At 50.2% G+C, this 17,049-nt stretch overlaps 1 protein-coding gene across 2 annotated transcripts; it reads right to left on the reverse strand.

Moving 5' to 3' along the window:
• Nucleotides 1–608: 608 nt before the first annotated feature.
• Nucleotides 609–15,429, reverse strand: LOC110087420 (aldehyde dehydrogenase, dimeric NADP-preferring). 2 transcript variants are annotated; one of them, XM_072978597.2, is made up of 10 exons: nucleotides 15,293–15,429; nucleotides 7,397–7,571; nucleotides 6,290–6,521; nucleotides 5,639–5,724; nucleotides 4,752–4,960; nucleotides 4,105–4,222; nucleotides 3,467–3,608; nucleotides 2,867–3,033; nucleotides 1,742–1,841; nucleotides 609–935 (listed from the first exon to the last, which is right to left on the reverse strand). In XM_072978597.2, the coding sequence occupies exons 2-10, from the start codon at nucleotides 7,556–7,558 to the stop codon at nucleotides 763–765; spliced, it is 1,389 nt and encodes a 462-aa protein (XP_072834698.2). In that variant the 5' UTR covers nucleotides 7,559–7,571; nucleotides 15,293–15,429; the 3' UTR covers nucleotides 609–762. The 2 variants fall into 2 exon arrangements, with proteins under 2 accessions (XP_072834698.2, XP_020664757.3); XM_020809098.3 differs by lacking the exon at nucleotides 15,293–15,429 and adding an exon at nucleotides 9,319–9,411.
• Between the last annotated feature and the right edge of the window lie 1,620 nt (nucleotides 15,430–17,049).

Raw genomic sequence — 17,049 nt, forward strand, 5'->3', positions numbered from 1 at the left:
TGGGCGGGAGAGGTTTCTCTCCTCCAAGGTGCCGGCAAGGGAAGGCCAGGGGAGTGAGGTGGAGCGGTTACAGTCACTGCAGCTGCTGCCCACCCCAAATCCTCTGCCACCTGAGGCCAGGGCCTCCCGTTGGCGATGGAGCTTGCCGTTTATTTCTGGCTCCTTTCTGGGGTCAGGCCCGAAGAGGGGGCACCGCAACCCCTTGGGAATCAAGGATCTAGCGCTCACGGGACCCCCCTGCACCCTTCAAGGAGGTTTTGAGGAGGGGGGGATAACCCCTGCCTCCTCCGTTTCACCCTCTTTGCTCTCCCCGTCTCCCTCTTTTCTCCACCAATAATGCATCGTTTGGCTCTCATTAGTAAGGCCTGACTGGCATGCGAGAGGAGACACAGCACGCACCCGGAGCCTTGGAAAAGTTCTTTTTTTTAAAAAAAAAAAACATTCTGCAAACAGCATGGAAACGGGCTGTGTGATTCTGGACGTTTTCATCTGAAAAGAGTAGGGGTTTCCCCCCCAAAAAAGTTTAAAATATCTCCCCCCACACGCTCTGCTTTCCTACAAAATTCCCCAAGAAGTTCTCCAATAAATAATAAAACAAATACATGAAATTAAAAGAGTGAGCAAAAAAAGGTTTATTTATTTAGGTGTGTAACGGTACAATTATATTGATTTCTTCCACGTCTCGGGATCCTTTCCCTACATTTCTTGACTTTTCCTTTCCAGGAGCCGGAAGGCAGGGCCGGCGTGAAGTCGAGGGCGAAGTTATTTCTTGGCAGCCGCCAAGGACCGCATGAAGTCGAACTTCTTCTGGTTGGCGGGCGGGTAGCGGGTGGCGTTGGCCGCGTCCGATCCCAGGGGCCGGACCAGGCAGGCACGATGGTGGGAGAAGGTGTCAAAGCTGTAGCGGCCATGGTAGTGGCCCATGCCGCTTTCGCCTGCGGAACAACAGGAGACAAGGTTTAAACGGAGTCAACCGGAGAGTGGGAAGCAAAAGACCGAAGCAGGGCACAGGGAAAAGAACTTGCGCAAACAGGCTTAGAAGAAACAAAATTTCTAGTCCTCAAGGAATTAATGTTACAATTAGAATGAAATTCTGTCGTATATTAATACGACATACTAGGCTAAATCCAGTTGTGAATTCTGACTGAAGTAAACCACTGGAAATTGACTCGTTCGGCCCATCGATTTATGTTTTTTTTAAAAAAGATTATTTTTCTTAAACTACAACATAAACATAAACATACAATACATAAACCAAGCCCATCGGTTTCTAAATTCCACTGATTGAATGGATCTACTCTAATGGGGACAACACAGCCGGACTTAAGCTCATTGTTAGTAGACACAATGGGTGCAAAAACTTAATTAGCTGACACTGGTTTATCACGTCCATTATAAATATAGATATTGTTACTGGTTACGCGGATGAATGTGCATTGTCTGAAACGGTCTACCTTATTTTAAAAAGAGTGTCAATCTGTTTTAATTCACCGGAGCTGGCTATGAGCCTTCGCTTCCTATATAGGTTAATCCGCACACTATCTCATCAGGTTTCAAAACAGCCCGGTCAGGCAGGGCTGCAGGGGGAATACGTTCCTCACAATGAGCCAATGGGTTTGTGCAAGAGGCAGAGGATTCGAACCCGGGATCTGTTCTAGCTGGAATGTCCTTCCGGCAAGGAAGAAGCCTCTTCATATCCCAAATCCCCAGCCACCCCGTTTCCAGAAACCTGCCAACTTACCGACCCCTCCGAAGGGGAAGCCGCCCACAGTCACATGCATGATGACATCGTTGGCTGTCACGCCACCACTGGTGGTCTCGCAGATCATCTTTTCGATGATCTAGTTAACGAGAAACACAGGAGGAGGAGAAAAAACAACAACAACAGTCATGTTTTCTGATGATCTGTGGCACTGAGAGGTGAACGAGTAGACGTTGTCTAGAGGGGCGGGGTAAAAATCAAATAAATAAATAAATAAATAAATAAATAAATAAATAAATAAATAAATAAATAAACAAACAAACCCATTCAAATCTTCTTTTAATTTATTGCTGAGACAGTAAGAAGAATAGAGTTTGATTCCTTGTTCTGCAAAAGCTACTTTGCGCCCGGTCTGTTATTGCCATTTTGGGTCCGGTGTGTTAATGTAATAGCATAACTTAAATAACCTTCAATGGCTACATCCTTCCTTAATTCAACAAATCAGTGCTAAAAACGGCCACTTTCCCGACATATTTTATCTGAATCCCACCCCCCTTCCCCATCAGCATTCTCAGAATATTAATTAGCAAGGTCGATATTTGCAAAGAATTGGAAGAAAACGAATCAATGCAAATAATGGAGGAATGGAATAAAGACGTGCGGAATATGGTGATAAACTCATTTGTGAAACCAAGATGAGGAAAGGAATACTGAGTAGAAATGATTTCAAAGAAATCTGGAATTTATTTTTGGCATGTATGTTTGAGAAAGGGAAAGGTTCCCCCACCCCCAACCCCGGATAGGAACCATCACATCTCTGGAGAGAAATGAAGCAGTTCCAAAACATAAAGTGAAGTAAGTAAATAAATTCGTCCCGAGGCTGGTGGAAATGAATTAAAAATGTATGTTAGACTCTCGTGCTTCCTTTGTAAGTCAACCGGTGTTATAGGATTGAAAATTAAAAAAAAAATAGTGCCATCAAAGACGTCCATAAAGAGTTCTTGAATAACATCCCCTTCTGCTTTTTATTTTTAATTTACAAATATTTTGGAGAGTATCAAGGGGCCCCCAGAGGCTGCCTCCGAAATATATAGGAGGGTTCAAAATTTACAATTTGATGTTTCTAAGAAGGTCGGATCCAGGAAGTCACCCTTGCGGTCTTACCTTCTTGTCCTTGGCAAACACATAAAGAGCGAGCGGCTTCTCCCTCTCGTTGATGAAATGAATGGCTTCCTCCAGGTTTTTTACGGTGATGATGGGCATGATGGGGCCAAATATTTCCTCCTGCATGACCTTGGAGTTCGGGTTGACGTCGACCAGTACGGTGGGAGCTGGGAGGGAAAGAAACAGAGGGGCATCACCGAGATGAAGCCTTAAAAGACGGAGCGTTTGGGTTAAGAAATTCCCTTGTCAATTTTCTGCGCTTTTTCTGGGCATGATCCAGGTCTCTGGGGACCCCCTCTTTTGCCCCAGGACCCAGCGTGGGATGAAGGGCTCAATAGGTGAAAAATATATATTTCTTTTAAAATAACCCCGAAATACCTTGTGCGTGGTGCTTCAGTTTTCAATAAGAGTGGGAAAACACAAACCTTGGAGACAAGCCTGCAACTTCTATTCCCCCCCCCCCACACCATGCAAAAATAAAATAAAACCAGTTTCTTTGTGCTCCTTAAAAGCAAGGAAGCAGTATGTGGGTTTTTAAAAAGACACAAAATGTTATGTATTCAGTGAAAAAAAACAACTCCATGTCATCCCCCGCCTTACCGATGTAGTTTTCGCTTTCATCCGCCTGTCCTCCAATCGCGATCTTCTGCCCTTCCAGGAGGCCCATCAGCCTCTTGAAATGCCGCTTACTCACGATCCTCTCGTAGTCGCTGGACTTCTTTGGATCCTCGCCGTAAAACTCCTGCAAAACCACCCAAGTGAGTGACACCAGCCCGGTTCAATCAGGACGAGAAGCTTGTTTCTGGAACTCGGGAGGGTTCTCAACCTTTGACCCTGAAGATGTTGGGGGGGACATCCTCTCCCCAAAAACCCCAGCCACCTTGGCCGACGGTCAGGGATCTGGGAAGCCGAAGACCAAAGCCACCAGGAAAGAGCGACTGATATTTAAGCAACCACGACAACCCTATGGGGTAGGTTAGCCGGTTGCCTGGTTAGAGGCAGGCTTATAAATAATTTTATTCATTTTTTTTTAAAAAGTCAGTTTGCTTGATTAAAGAGAACTGAAATGAAAGGAAGGTCCTCGAGATATTTTGGATGCTAACTCCAACACCCTGCTTGCAATGCCCACCAGCAAAGGAGGATGGGAACTGTCGTCCCAAATATTTGGAGGGCCAGAAGTTCTTCCTCCTATCGATGGAGGCCTTTTCGCAATCAAGGCGGGGGAAAGGCCTGCTCACCTTCAGTGTCTTTTTCACAAGCTCCACAATTTTATGCTGGAGGGACGGTTCGCACAGCACATAGTCCGGAGCGATGCAGGTCTGGCCAGCGTTCACAAATTTGCCCCAAGTGAGACGTCTGAGGAAAAAAAGGGGGGTGTTTTTAATGACTTATTTACATACAGGATCTTTTTGCTCTCTTCAAAACGGAACCAAAAGACTCCGGAGCAACGTAAGTGGGAAGCAGGGAAGAAAAATCATTGGGGGAAAAAGAGAGATAAAAACCATGTCCGGTGGTTTACTGTCTTCTAGAAGAACACAGCAGTAAAGGAAAAAAGGGTGAGGAGGGCAGAGGAGAGAAAAAAAGAGCAGTTATTTTTCCAATATTGGAATGGGCCCCTTTCTGGTTTCTTTACTTATTTGGTGATAGGATGATGGGACTTGTAATCCACACACACTGAACAGCCACCAGTTCTCGGCAAGAATAAATTTGCACCCTGATTCAACGGGTCTATTTTAACCAGGATATCAAGGGGATTCAAGACAACAGAGAGATAAATAAAGAAGGAAAAAGAATACGACGTTAGCAGCCGTCTAAAAGCCAGCAGTGAGAGAGAGAAAGACAGCCTCACTCCCCGGTGTTCTGCGACGTTCGCCCGGCGTCTTACCGGCAGGCGACTTCCAGGTCACAGTCTTTGTCGATGTAACAGGGGCTCTTTCCTCCGAGCTCCAGCGTCACCGGCGTCAGGTGCTTCGCCGCGGCCTCCATAACGATCCGGCCCACCGCAGAGTTGCCGGTGTAGAGGATGTGGTCAAAGCGCTGCTTGAGCAGCTCCGTGGTCTCCGGGACGCCCCCGGTGATGACCGGGTAGAGCTCCTGGGGAATCAAGAGAGACCATTGTGTGTGTGTGTGTGTGTGTGTGTGTGTGTGTGTGTGAGAGAGAGAGAGAGAGAGAGAGACACCGAGCAAGCAAGCTCATCATCTCAGGTGGGAAATGGTCATCTCCTGTTCTGCTTAGCTCCTTAAATTTTTTTTAAATGCTTGCAAAGACTTGGCACAGTCTGGTAATCCCAGGTCAGACACCCCCACACACACCCCTGTAGTTCTGAATCCAGACGGCTCCTTGCTAGGATAATCATGTTTTCCTTTTGTGGCTTGAGCCACCCGATGCCACCATAAGGAAGCGAACCCCCACCAACCATCCGGCTTGCTCTGAGCATTTCTGGCCCTGCTTCTTCAGCCCCGCCTTTGGTCATCAGGCGGAGAAACAAGCCAGGGACAAGCCACCATGGTGAGTGTGGGCGTTAAGACAAGCCACGTTCTGAACAAGCCCAGATTTCCTAAGTCAAGCACGAACCACGAGTCCGAACCGTGGCTGATCCATAAACCGTGGTTTGTCAGCAGAGGCGGGCTCAACAATGAAGACCATGGTTTCTTGTGAAGTAGGAATGCAAGTAGCCAATCGGGACTATCTGAAAGGATGGGGGGGGGGTTGGACTACATGGCCCTTCGGGTTCCCCTAACTCTATGGTGCCATGGGGGTAGACTCCCTACCTTGTCAAGATAATGGGGGATGATCTCTGCCAACAGCCGGCCGGTATGTTCGCTGATCTCCGAGGGCTTGATCACGCAGGCATTCCCTGAAACAAACGAAGACGCGTGCAAAGGACAGGGTTCATCATGACGAACAGACATCACGGCCGCTGAAGGAGGTGGTGGTGGGAGCTTGACATTTCCCCCCCCCCCCAAAGAACTGTCCCCTAAATGCTCAGGGTAATCCGATTCACATAACCCTAAAACTAAGCGGTGGGCATTTAAGAGTTTCCACATCTACAGATACTCTTGGCCTAATCATGCCATAACTAATGAGGGGTGAACAAACCCGGGCACATTCAGACAAGTTGTTCTACAGCCTAAGCAGGCAGCCTGTTCTGTTGGACTATGACGTCCATCATCCCCCAGCCGGCACCTCACTAGGCTGGCCGGCTATGACAGATGTTTTGCCAGAGTACCAATTTATGGAAAGCGACCTTGCATACTTAAGGAAGAAGGTACGTCCATTCTACATCTTGCTCCTGAGTAGATACTATGCCAGGAACCCGCACTTCCATCCTGCCGAGCCCCTCCCAGAATCAGAACCCAGAACCAGAAAAGGGTCCTTTCCAGCCAGTTCTGAGCGAAGGGATGAGCTCTCGACCGCCTTACCTGCCACAATGGCCCCGATCATGGGCTGCAAAGCCAGGATGAGCGGGTAGTTCCAAGCCCCGATCACCAAAACCACCCCCAGGGGCTCACAGACGATGTAGGTCTCGTCAGCATGGGTGGCGGGGGTCTTCGGCACATGCTCAGGGGCCGCCCACTCAGGGACCTTCTCCACCATCTGGTCAATCTCCAGCAGCAGGTGCGCCATCTCCAGAGCGTAGCTGGTGTAGTCGCTCTGTCGGGGAACTCAGGAGATTAGTCTTCAGGAAATTAGCAACACTGCAGGTTCAGATCAAAGCTCTGCTAATGCTGTCTGGGCTTGTTACTGCAATGTATTAAGGGGAGCTACAGGTTTTCCCAGGGACCCTCCAGCTAAAGATTTTCCCAGGGACTCTCCAGCCAAAGATTTTCCCAGGGACCCTCCAGCTAAAGATTTTCCCAGGGACCCTCCCGCCAAAGATTTTCCCAGGGACCCTCCCGCCAAAGATTTTCCCACAGACCCTCCAGCTAAAGGTTTTCCTAGGGACCCTCCAGCTAAAGATTTTCCCAGGGACCCTCCCGCCAAAGATTTTCCCAGGGACCCTCCAGCTAAAGATTTTCCCAGGGACCCTGCAGCTAAAGATTTTCCCAGGGACCCTACCGCCAAAGATTTTCCCAGGGACCCTCCCGCCAAAGATTTTCCCAGAGACCCTTCAGCTAAAGATTTTCCTAGGGACCCTCCAGCTAAAGATTTTCCTAGGGACCCTCCAGCTAAAGATTTTCCCAGGGACCCTCCAGCTAAAGATTTTCCCAGGGACCCTCCAGCTAAAGATTTTCCCAGATGGAGAACTCTGGTCTCCTGTCTCCCAGGGAGCTCAGGGAATTTCCAGGCCACCAAGGGAAAGCTCCCTCATTTCCCCATGGATTCCACCAAGGCAGGACCTCAGATTTTCCCGTGGATCCTGCCAAGGTCTCGCACCAATTTTCTGCCCCAGGGATGCCATTAGGCCAAAGTAACGGATTTTCCCCATGATCCTGATGTAAACGGGCCGCTAGGCTTCCATCCTTTCTCCACACCAGGCACAGGCCTGATCCCGCCCGCCCGGGGAAACACAACCAAGGGAAGCTGACCCTATGGAGATCTTTCTTGAGGGCAGCAAATAATTCATGCTCTCTCTCCTCCATCATCCTCTTCACGGCCTTCAGCTGATTGATCCGGAAGGCCACAGGGCGTGTCTTGCCAGTGTTGAAAGCCGCCCGGGCCCGATCCACGGTTTTCTTGATGTGCTCCATGGCTCCTCGAAGGCTGCGGGCGAGATAAAAAACGGTCACACCGGGAGACGCCTCCAGAAAACTCAGCTCTCCTCCTCCTCCTGCACAGCCGTGCTCGGACCTCGGGCGGCCCCCCGTCAAAGAGGGCTTTGTGCTGAGCACATAAACAGGCAGTGGACAACATGTAGAGCGAAAGGGCAAGTCTTTCCCCAGCGCACGGGGTGGAGCCGACAACCGGTGCCAAGGGTGGGGTGTCATTTCCCCCCCCCAACCTGTCACTGAGTCCATCAAAGCCTCATAGCGCTGCCAATGCCTGGGGCCAACTCACACCCTCTCCGGAGGCCTGTTTTCTTCAAACCTGCCAGCAACGTGATCCCAAGGAGCACACCCTTTCTGTCAAGAGAAAACCACCCAGAGGCCCCGAAAGGGTTCGCGATTCGTAAAGGTTACGCCAGGAGAGCTGAAGGGGGGGGAGGAACCACACACCCACACAAAGCAACCCACCCCTTTCTCTTGTGCTTCGGTTCCCGTTACCTGAAACAAAAAGGATTGGGGCAAAACATTGGGCAACATGAAGCAGAAGGTCCCTTGGGAAGTCACACTCCCCGAAAAGGGGGCCACGGGAAATGAAGCCCTGTTGTTTCCTATGGAACCCCTCAAGGTGTTCTGCGATTTTACGGTTGGGGGTTGGAGGTAAAATTGCAGCTTTTGGGGTTCCCCGCCGGACACCCGGCTTGGGCAGGAGGCGCATATGGGGTGATTGTGCCAAATGCTCCATGGGCATTTGATGCCATGGGGTCAAACGAGGCTTCATCCTCTTTTGAAAACTATTCAGCAGAAGGAACCGTCCCACTGGCAGCTCTGCCATCTCATGATGCCGGGAGGGCCAATGCTGTTAGCCCTCCCTTTTTCCAGCCCCCGGACGCCACAAGAGCTGGTTTTGATTCCTAAATCCAGCTGGCAGTCCTGGTTCAGAGGAGACCCACAGCATCCAACTGCTGAGCAGGTAAACTAATGCCCCTGCAAATCCCACTGATTCAATGGGTCTGGGAACACCGACACGATTCAGAGGCTGGTGGTTTTCAAATCCCCTGTCATCTATGTGTATACTAGCCACTCTTTTCGATTCTGCAAGATTTGTCAGAAATCTGGCATTTAGATTACAAACCAGATGGCCTCCTTAATTCGTCTGCACCATTTCCAGCGCCACACGTCCCAAAATGGAATAGCTGCATCTTTTCCCTCTTCCCTCCCGCCCCACACATTCAAATCAATCCAACATGCCTAAGCGACATGTGGGGTCTGGAGAGCTGATGTCTAAAGCCTTCTTCCCACCCACCCGCTAAATAAGTAAATTAAAAAGTCAAATTTTCCCCCCAACCCCTGCCAAGCTCAGGACTAAACAAAAGATCTCTTGGTTTACTTTCCCGGCAACACCATCAAAACACAACCCTAGAAGTCGAGGTGGAGGCGCCAGCCCTAGCCACGGATGCGTCGTGCAGCCCGGCTCGGCGTTCTTAGGGCACCCGCACATCTGGACGCCCCAAAGGCATTGCACGGCTCTTTCAGAGGCTGATCTGCGAGCCGTCCTTCGCCAATCTCTGGGAACCCTTGCCGGCTGACGGTGCGTTCTGCCTGCTCTCCTTTCTCCTGCTAACCGCTTGCCGTTGCGCCTTAGAAGAGTTGTGACCAGGGCGAGAGCCTTAATGACTCTAGATCCTGCCCTGCGGCTCCTGCCCTCTGGACAGCTCCTCCGGCTCTGTCCAGCTTCGGCTACGTACCTGCAGAAGTCGTAGAGATAAAATCCCAAAAAGCGGTGTGCTTCCACTTGGGGAATCTCTTACGATGGGCTCGGGTGAAGCCCAGATTTCTCTATATACTCGCCAGGGGTGCCAGAGGTGACTCAGCAAAGTTTGGGTCCTCCAATCAAAACCTGACCTCCCCACCACTGGCCTCTTTCCCCCCCTTCCTAGGGCCCAACCCAGTTCCAGCCCTCAATTGAAAGGGAGTGGGAGGGGTGACTCGGTAGAGTTCAGAAGTCCCACAGAGACCTCGCCACAGAAGCCACGGGCAGGGCTTCAGTCCCGTGGCCCCCCGCCTGGACTGCCACCCTTGAGCAAGCGTGGGCGGGATGACACTGCAAAACGGCAGGCTCCCCGTTCAAATCCTCCCACGGAGCACAGCTAATTCCTCCTACAACCCAGCCCGGCTGCGGTGGTGACTTTGCAAAATTCTGGATTTCTAGTTGGCATCTCCCAACTCTCGGTGGCCGGCCCATCTCGGCTTTCCCCACCGGCCTTAAATCGGGGCACAAGCCGGCTTCTTGTGGGTACATCTCACCCCATCATCATGACACTTTTCTTGTGTCCAAACGCACACAACCCGCTCTCCCTCGGGGGTCCTTGCATTAGAGGTCAACAGGGGAGGGGGAACTTCTGGAAACGGAGTGCAGGACTTAAGTGCGCTAAATTGTGTGTGTTTGTGTGTGTCAAGATTGGGACCCCGACGTTCTCGGACTAAAACTCCCAGAAGTAGCTTTCACCACTAGCCGTGCTCACCTGGATTTCTGGGAGCGGCCGCCCCAAGAACACCTGGGGACCCCCAGGTTGGGAACCCCCCTGCTCCAAAGGAACATTAAGAGTGCGTCAAGAAGAGGCTTCGTTGCCAGGCGAGGCTTCTTCTCACCTCTCTCTGACTCGTCCCGTCTGCCAAAAAAAGGGGATCGCTTCCACGCCCTGTTCTTGCCCGTGCTCGTCCTTGCAAATACCGATATTAATCCTATAATACTACCTTCAGGGGCCCAGCACGCTTATTCCATCAACAGGACGGCCCCACCTGTGCACAGAAGGGGTAGGGTGGGGGTTAGGGTAAAGGGATGGGCCCGGAAGAAAAGGGGGACCGGATCCCGAGGCCAGCCGAGGCGAACATCGTGTTTTTAACAGACCCCAAAATGCAGCCCGGAAGGAACAATCTGAGCGGGGCGGGCTTCCAGCATGGCACCGGGGAGAACAGTGGGGCCCGAAGGGGAATCAGTGGAGATGGAACAAAGTGGCGAGGAAGTGGGCCAGGCTGGCACGGGACGAAATACGGTAGAAAAGGCATAGGCCAGCCACGCCACGTACTTAAAATATTTTGGCGCAGAGTCTACGGGTACAAATAACCGTCTACTACAGCGAGAGGAAAGAAGCTGGGACTTCTCTCCTCCTCCTCTTTCTACACACCCTTCCCCCAGTTCTGGGGTTCGAGGGGGCTGGATGTTAAAAACCCACGAGAAAATAACAAGTCATAATGACAATCCAGAGTACCGGCCAATATAAACAGAAAGGATGGAATGTTATTTGTTCAGGAGGGCTTTTCGGTTCTAAGAAAACATGCTGTAGGATTAAATATCAAGCCAGCTCTATACAATCAGGCCCTTCTCTTTTATTTCTTTTCTTACTCCTATACAAAGGCACCCTTCCAGAAAGGAGAAAAGGGAGTGGGTTCCTCAGACGCCCCACACCCAGGCTGGCTCCTGAATCAACAGCCACCGGCCAGGCAGCTGGCCAACAGGTGAAGCTTCCCACCCCTCCCCATCGCCATTTCCATGGTAGGAAAAAAACAACACGGTGGGGTTAAATCCAGGGTGGGAAAAAGAGACCCCGGACTGCAGCGCTCAACAGCCCTCGTTGTCCATTAACGCTGGACGGATGGGAGTTGTAGTCCATCCACAGCCACCTACATTTTTCAGTTGCTCTTAAAAACAAATGACTACATATTGTGTCATTGAGCAGCTTACGAAGGCCCTGTGAATGAATGAACTCTTCCAAGACCATGGCTTCTTATACAGAATCAATTCATCTCATGTTATGTGTTCCTCTCCTCCTGCAGCCTTCCGCTTTTCTCGGCATGGCCTCATCCCGTCAGCCTCGTCTTTTCACGAGATGCCCAATGTACGAGAGCTTCTGATTATTCAATTTTTTTTGCTTCCAGAGAGACTTCAGGCTGCTTGATGTGATCTAGCAATTCCCTTCAAAAAAATCTTTCCGGAAGTCCATAGATCCTCTGGCGCCACGTTTCAAATGAATCCATTTCCCCCTCTGTTCACCACAAATGTTATTTAAATTAGACTAGGGCACTAGGCATTCTTCCTCAGCATCACCGTAATTTTTGATAAAACAGCTCATTAATTAGTAACTCAGCCCACTTCTGGTCTTATGTTTGCAAAGAGATCAGAGCTTCTCCACCTTCCAATTACGTAGTCTGTTTTATTTGTACACCGGCCAACCGCTGATGCTCAGATGTGTACCATGGGCCGGTTGGCTGAAGAAGGTATTTGGCACAAAGAAATTTATTGCCTTTGGAGAACTCTTGTGAGTCACTCTGCTGCTTCGCTCCTGACCCTCAAGCCAAATTCTCCAATAACATTTGGTTTTGCTTTATATCCTTGTTTTGCAGTCCAGTAACAAATTCTTAAAAGTGGAAGCAGGGCGTGGAGAAGAGAAGAAATTCAGAGGCACCCCTTCCCAAACGCACTGGGGCCTCAATCGAATCGCAAATCCCAGACAGAATAGGCCGTCTGGATCAATGCAACTCACACAAACGTTGACAACTTGGGCTGCAAATTGCTGAAGGCCGCATCCGTGCTGAAAGGCCGCCTTGCGCTCTTGCGTGCTCATATTTTCGTGGAGGACAAGGAGTCCGGAGGTAAAAAAAATTACAATTTTCAGACAACCGCTTTCAAAATACTCTAGCTGCGCTGACCACAGGATATTGGCCATCTTCATGAGCAAAAGTGACATTTCCAAGGCCTGGAATACATAGACATGCCATCCTCAGTTTGACAAAATGATTCTATAGCTCTCGCAACATGGTAAAATGTTTTCCGTATTTATTTGCTGGATTCATTTCCTCCCTTCTTTCCAATAAGGTACAGACAACGAACAAATCTATCCGTTTTGAAGGAAATCAACCCTAAGCGCTCACTGGAAGGACAGATCCTGAAGCTGAGGCTCCGATACTCTGGCCACCTCATGAGAAGAGAAGACTCCCTGGAAAAGACCCTGATGTTTGGAAAGTGTGAAGGCAAGAGGAGAAGGGGACGACAGAGGGCGAGATGGTTGGACAGTGTCTGTGAAGCGACCGACATGAATTTGGCCTGGTCACATGGCAAGACCTGATTCCCCCATGGCCTCATTCTGCACTTCTGAGCGAAGAACTGAAGATCAGGGCGTAGTCCCCGGGCGGTGGCGCATCTCCATTCACTCTTCAAGCTATTCATATATAGATGTCAACGCAGTAAGTAAGCAAAGCAGGAGCTGCTTTAAGAACAGCGCCAGAATGCAGGGCCGACTGCAAACCTTTCTCCTGCTAGCCGCACAATCTGCTTTCGGGAGAGCCGGCCTGGGAAGGTCCTCCCCAACAGGAGAGGAAACATGCAAGAAAGAGCCCCCCTCGGCCTGGGGTGTCCTTCAAGCCAGGAAGTGCATTTTTTCCGCTGAATAATGCACTGCCGGAGAACGTCGTCTGCTATGCCTTGACCAAATCCTCGCCCTCCCGTCTCCAGCGGATCAGCCCTTTAAAGGCCTCTCGTTGAGCGAGAGCCCACCAAGTCATAAGGCGTAGGTGGTTAAGGGCAGATTTCTGCTGATCAGTGAACTTGGAAAAGTTTAAGCGGTCGGGATGGTCGTTCCCCATACCCTGCACTGACCAAAAAAGTCTGGTTGTGTCAAGAAGAGCAGAGCGCCCCAACGTTGTATTTTCAGACAGATCTCCTTCCTATTCACCCACGGGCAGGACTTGAGGATCATTCTATACGAGGGTCCCTTCCAGCTCCGTAGTTCTGCCTTGATGATAAGCGATGTCCCCTTTGTTATGAAATAAAACGAGCTTGTCCACCCTTTTGACCGCTAGATAGGTAAGTAAAGTCCTCATGGGCTAGAGTTGCAGGCTGACTCAAAAGCTTTTGCTGCCTGTGGCACCACCCCCCCCCCGTCCTCCATTCCATGTGATGGAAGACCATCCAGGGGTCCAGAGAGCACTTCCTTCCACACTGGAAGGAGGACAGGGTCATTCCCCCCCCAAGTCTTGCAAGCAGAAGGTCAACTTAGGGGTAAGGAGGAAGTTATGAAGGACACGCTTCTGTCCCCCAAGAAAGAGGAAAGAAGAAGGGATTTCGAAGCCACCAAGACCTGAACAGCTCAGGGGCGTAGAAGGTCTCCGGCTGTGGAGCCAGAGGACTGGGAGTTCCGAATCCCCCACGGGATCTCCTGGACTGGATGACCCAGAGGGTCCCTTCCAGCCCGCCGGTTCCAAGATGAGGCTAAGACCCCCCGGTCTAACAGTTACACAGAGTGGCTTCCATTTTTCTGGTTCCTCTTCATCCGCCCTTGAAAGAGGCACCACGTGGACAAGGATCCGAGGATGGGCTGACCTCTGAAATCCACCCTGGTACCCCTCGGTCAGCGCCAAACGACGGGTGGGCAGGCGGAAGAAAGAGAAGCCTCCTTTCCATCTCTAAGTGAGGCTCGCTTGGCAACGGGGAAACGGGAGCCCGGCTTTTGGTTTCCTCGGCGGCTCTCCCAGCCCGCTCACCAAACAAAGGTGGCCAAAGAAACCACAGGTACCTCTCCCGTCGCCCACAAAGGCTGGCCTTTGTTTGGAGAGCTGGGCGGGAGATTTCAGCCAAAGGCTGCTGGGGTGAAGCTTGAAACCACCATCAACCCAAAGGCTGCATGCAGCCAGAGTTCGAACTCGCCTCTTCAGAAGCTAGACCTGCCACAACCCCCTGCTGCCGCTGGCCGAAACTCTCGCCTCTGAGGTTTACTGCCCCGTGGCCTGCAGAAGTGGGCTTGACCCACGAAAGCTCGCTCCGTGTTCAGTCTCCCCCGCCCAAAAAACGTCTAACAAAGGTGTTGCCTGACCCTTGCATCTACGTGGCCTTTTCCTAATTCATTTCCTTCCCCCCCCCCCCCAAAAAAAGGAATCGTCCAAAGCACTGGAACATCGTGACAATGACAGGCTTTGCAAAACCTTTCCTTCTTGTAAGCCGCAGGTGGCCGACTGGCTCTCCCTCTTTCACCACTTAGTTGGCACAGCAGCCCTGTGAGGTAGATCGGTCAGAGAGAAGGCGACCGGGTTGAGGTCACCCAGAGAGTTTCAAGGCTCACGAGGGGCATGGACTCAAAAGCTCCAACCCCTACACGATGCTGCCCCGTACCAACACTGCTCTTACACCACAAGGATCTCTCTCCCCTCTCCTTGCAGCCCGTTGCATATGTCCTACCGCACACAACACGGGAGGGGGGGAACACAACAGTAAGGGAAGGCCTGATCCTGCAGCCTCCCCTAACGTTCTGGGCCCAAGAACTGGAAATCAGGGCGTAGCCCTTGCGCGGTGGCGCCTCTTCATTCACCCCCAAGCGATGAAGGTCAAATAATCTAAGACAACAAGAAAGCAAGGCAGGAAAGCAGCTGCGTGAGACCCAATCCGCGCACGGCAGAGCTGGTCTGGGAAGGTTCTCCTCGACTGTAGGGAAAACGGAAGGGGCGCTGGCCTGGAGCGCCACCAAGAGGGGCCGGCCTCCTGCCCCCCACCCCACTCCAAAGGGGGGTCCATCGCGGGGGATTTTCCGCCCGCACCTCCACCCTCCCAGGGTTCCCCTGAGCTAGTTTGCTGCCTCAAGACAGACATTTCGCACTTGCTGAGCAGGGGGAGAGAAAAAAATGTGGTTTTCGGCAAGCCTGACAAGGGAGAGGAAAGGCTGGTTAACTCACTCGAGCCACCATGTGGCGGTCTGGTTCACCCGCACGCCTTAGCGGAAATCTGCCTCGGACATCATCCTGCGCTTTCTCTCTAGCCTCTTCGGGAACCGCCTAGCACCTCCTCGCACCTGCGCTGAGTCCCGGAGACCCTTGGCCTTTAGGCTCCAGACTTTCTGCCTGCAAAGCGGGACATCCGCCACCGTCGGCTTCTGGAGGTCCTTTGCCGTAAGAGGACGGCCAAACGGAGGAGCAGTTGTTCTCGCCGGGATAACTGAAAAAACGAACCTTCGTTCAGCATGGCAGGTAACGGATAAAGCCGACCGTTGTGGCCACTGCTGCCTTCCTTCAGCTAATTCCACATTTATGACTCCTTTTCTGATCACCCCCAATTAAAAAAGCCCATGTCTGTCCTTCTCCTTTATCTCTATATAAAAGATGCACTCAAGACTTTGAAGAATGCCCGAGAGGTCTCAAAGGGGATCGGGAACAGCTGTTGAGCGGACTGCACGGTTCAAGAGGCAAACCCAAAAATATCACTTCAGAAATCTACGGGCAATCTGGTCAAGCCTAATACTTCCGTATTCCCTGAAGGGGCCCCTGGAATGACTTTCTGTATAATTTTCCTCTGCTTCTTGACAGCCGCGCTTAGCCTGATCACCGAGGGTCCAGCCTTCTCTTCCGCCAGCAAGCCAGAAAATGCACCGGCCCATTCTGATCCTGCCCCTGGCGAACGTTTGCAAATATCAAAATGCCAAAAAGCTGCCAACCCACCCACCAAATCTAAGAAACGTTGCCGGTTCTACCTAAGACGTAACTCTGCCACTAGACACTATTTATCGCCCCAAAAGTAATTAGTTCTAAAAACAACTATTTTACTTATTACATGACTTACAGGCTGTGATCTTACCTGGCAGAGAGAGACTTGCTTTTCTTGAAAGCCCGGACATTTTCCCTCCCTGTCTTGTCGGCTCAATGAAAGGTTATCACCACAGAATGGATTTTCAAAATAAAATATTATAAAAAATGGGTGAAGTGTGACGTCTTGATTTCCCCTCGTTAGATTCAAGGTCTCAAAAAAAAAAAAAAAATTCAGAGTATCCGTTTATTTTTTTTTTTAAACCTTAATATACATTTATACAGGCCATAATAAAAATTATGCAACAAGGTTGCCGTTTTTTCAGTTATGATGTTACGGGTCAAGAATAAACACATGCAGTTACAAAGGAGAGGTAGTAGAAATACTGTATTAAAGACCTAAAAATACAAACGTCGTATAAATTAAAAAGAAAGGATGGAAACACTTTCAAATTAAGAACTGGAATTTCTTGTACTGATAAATAAGGTAAAAAGTACATTACTTTGTCAAAGCAAAAAAAAACAAAACAAAACAAATCCAGGAGGGGAAAAAAACCAAAACAAGAGAAAAGAAAACAAATTAAGAGGGAGATCAACATACACACTCTCTCACACACATACATACAGTTTTATTAGTCCATGAAAACTGTTGGTGCTTGCCTGCCAGCGACCTCCCTGCCGAGGAGGCCCAAGTGGTGAGGTTTTTATTTTTTATTTTTAACCCAGTTTGAAGGTTCAATATGAAGAGTTCTGGGTGTGTTTTCAAGTGTTCCAAGCTGGTTGAGTGATGGCAATTAAAAACAAATTCAGAAAAAAAATTGAAAAAGTCCTCAAAATTAAAGATAAACCATCTGGAAACACATTTTGACAGCAGAGATACTTTGTGAACGGCAAGAGCACCTTAGCAGAGACGG

This window comes from Pogona vitticeps, chromosome 7 (assembly GCF_051106095.1).
Source record: "Pogona vitticeps strain Pit_001003342236 chromosome 7, PviZW2.1, whole genome shotgun sequence".
Lineage (NCBI taxonomy): Eukaryota > Metazoa > Chordata > Lepidosauria > Squamata > Agamidae > Pogona > Pogona vitticeps.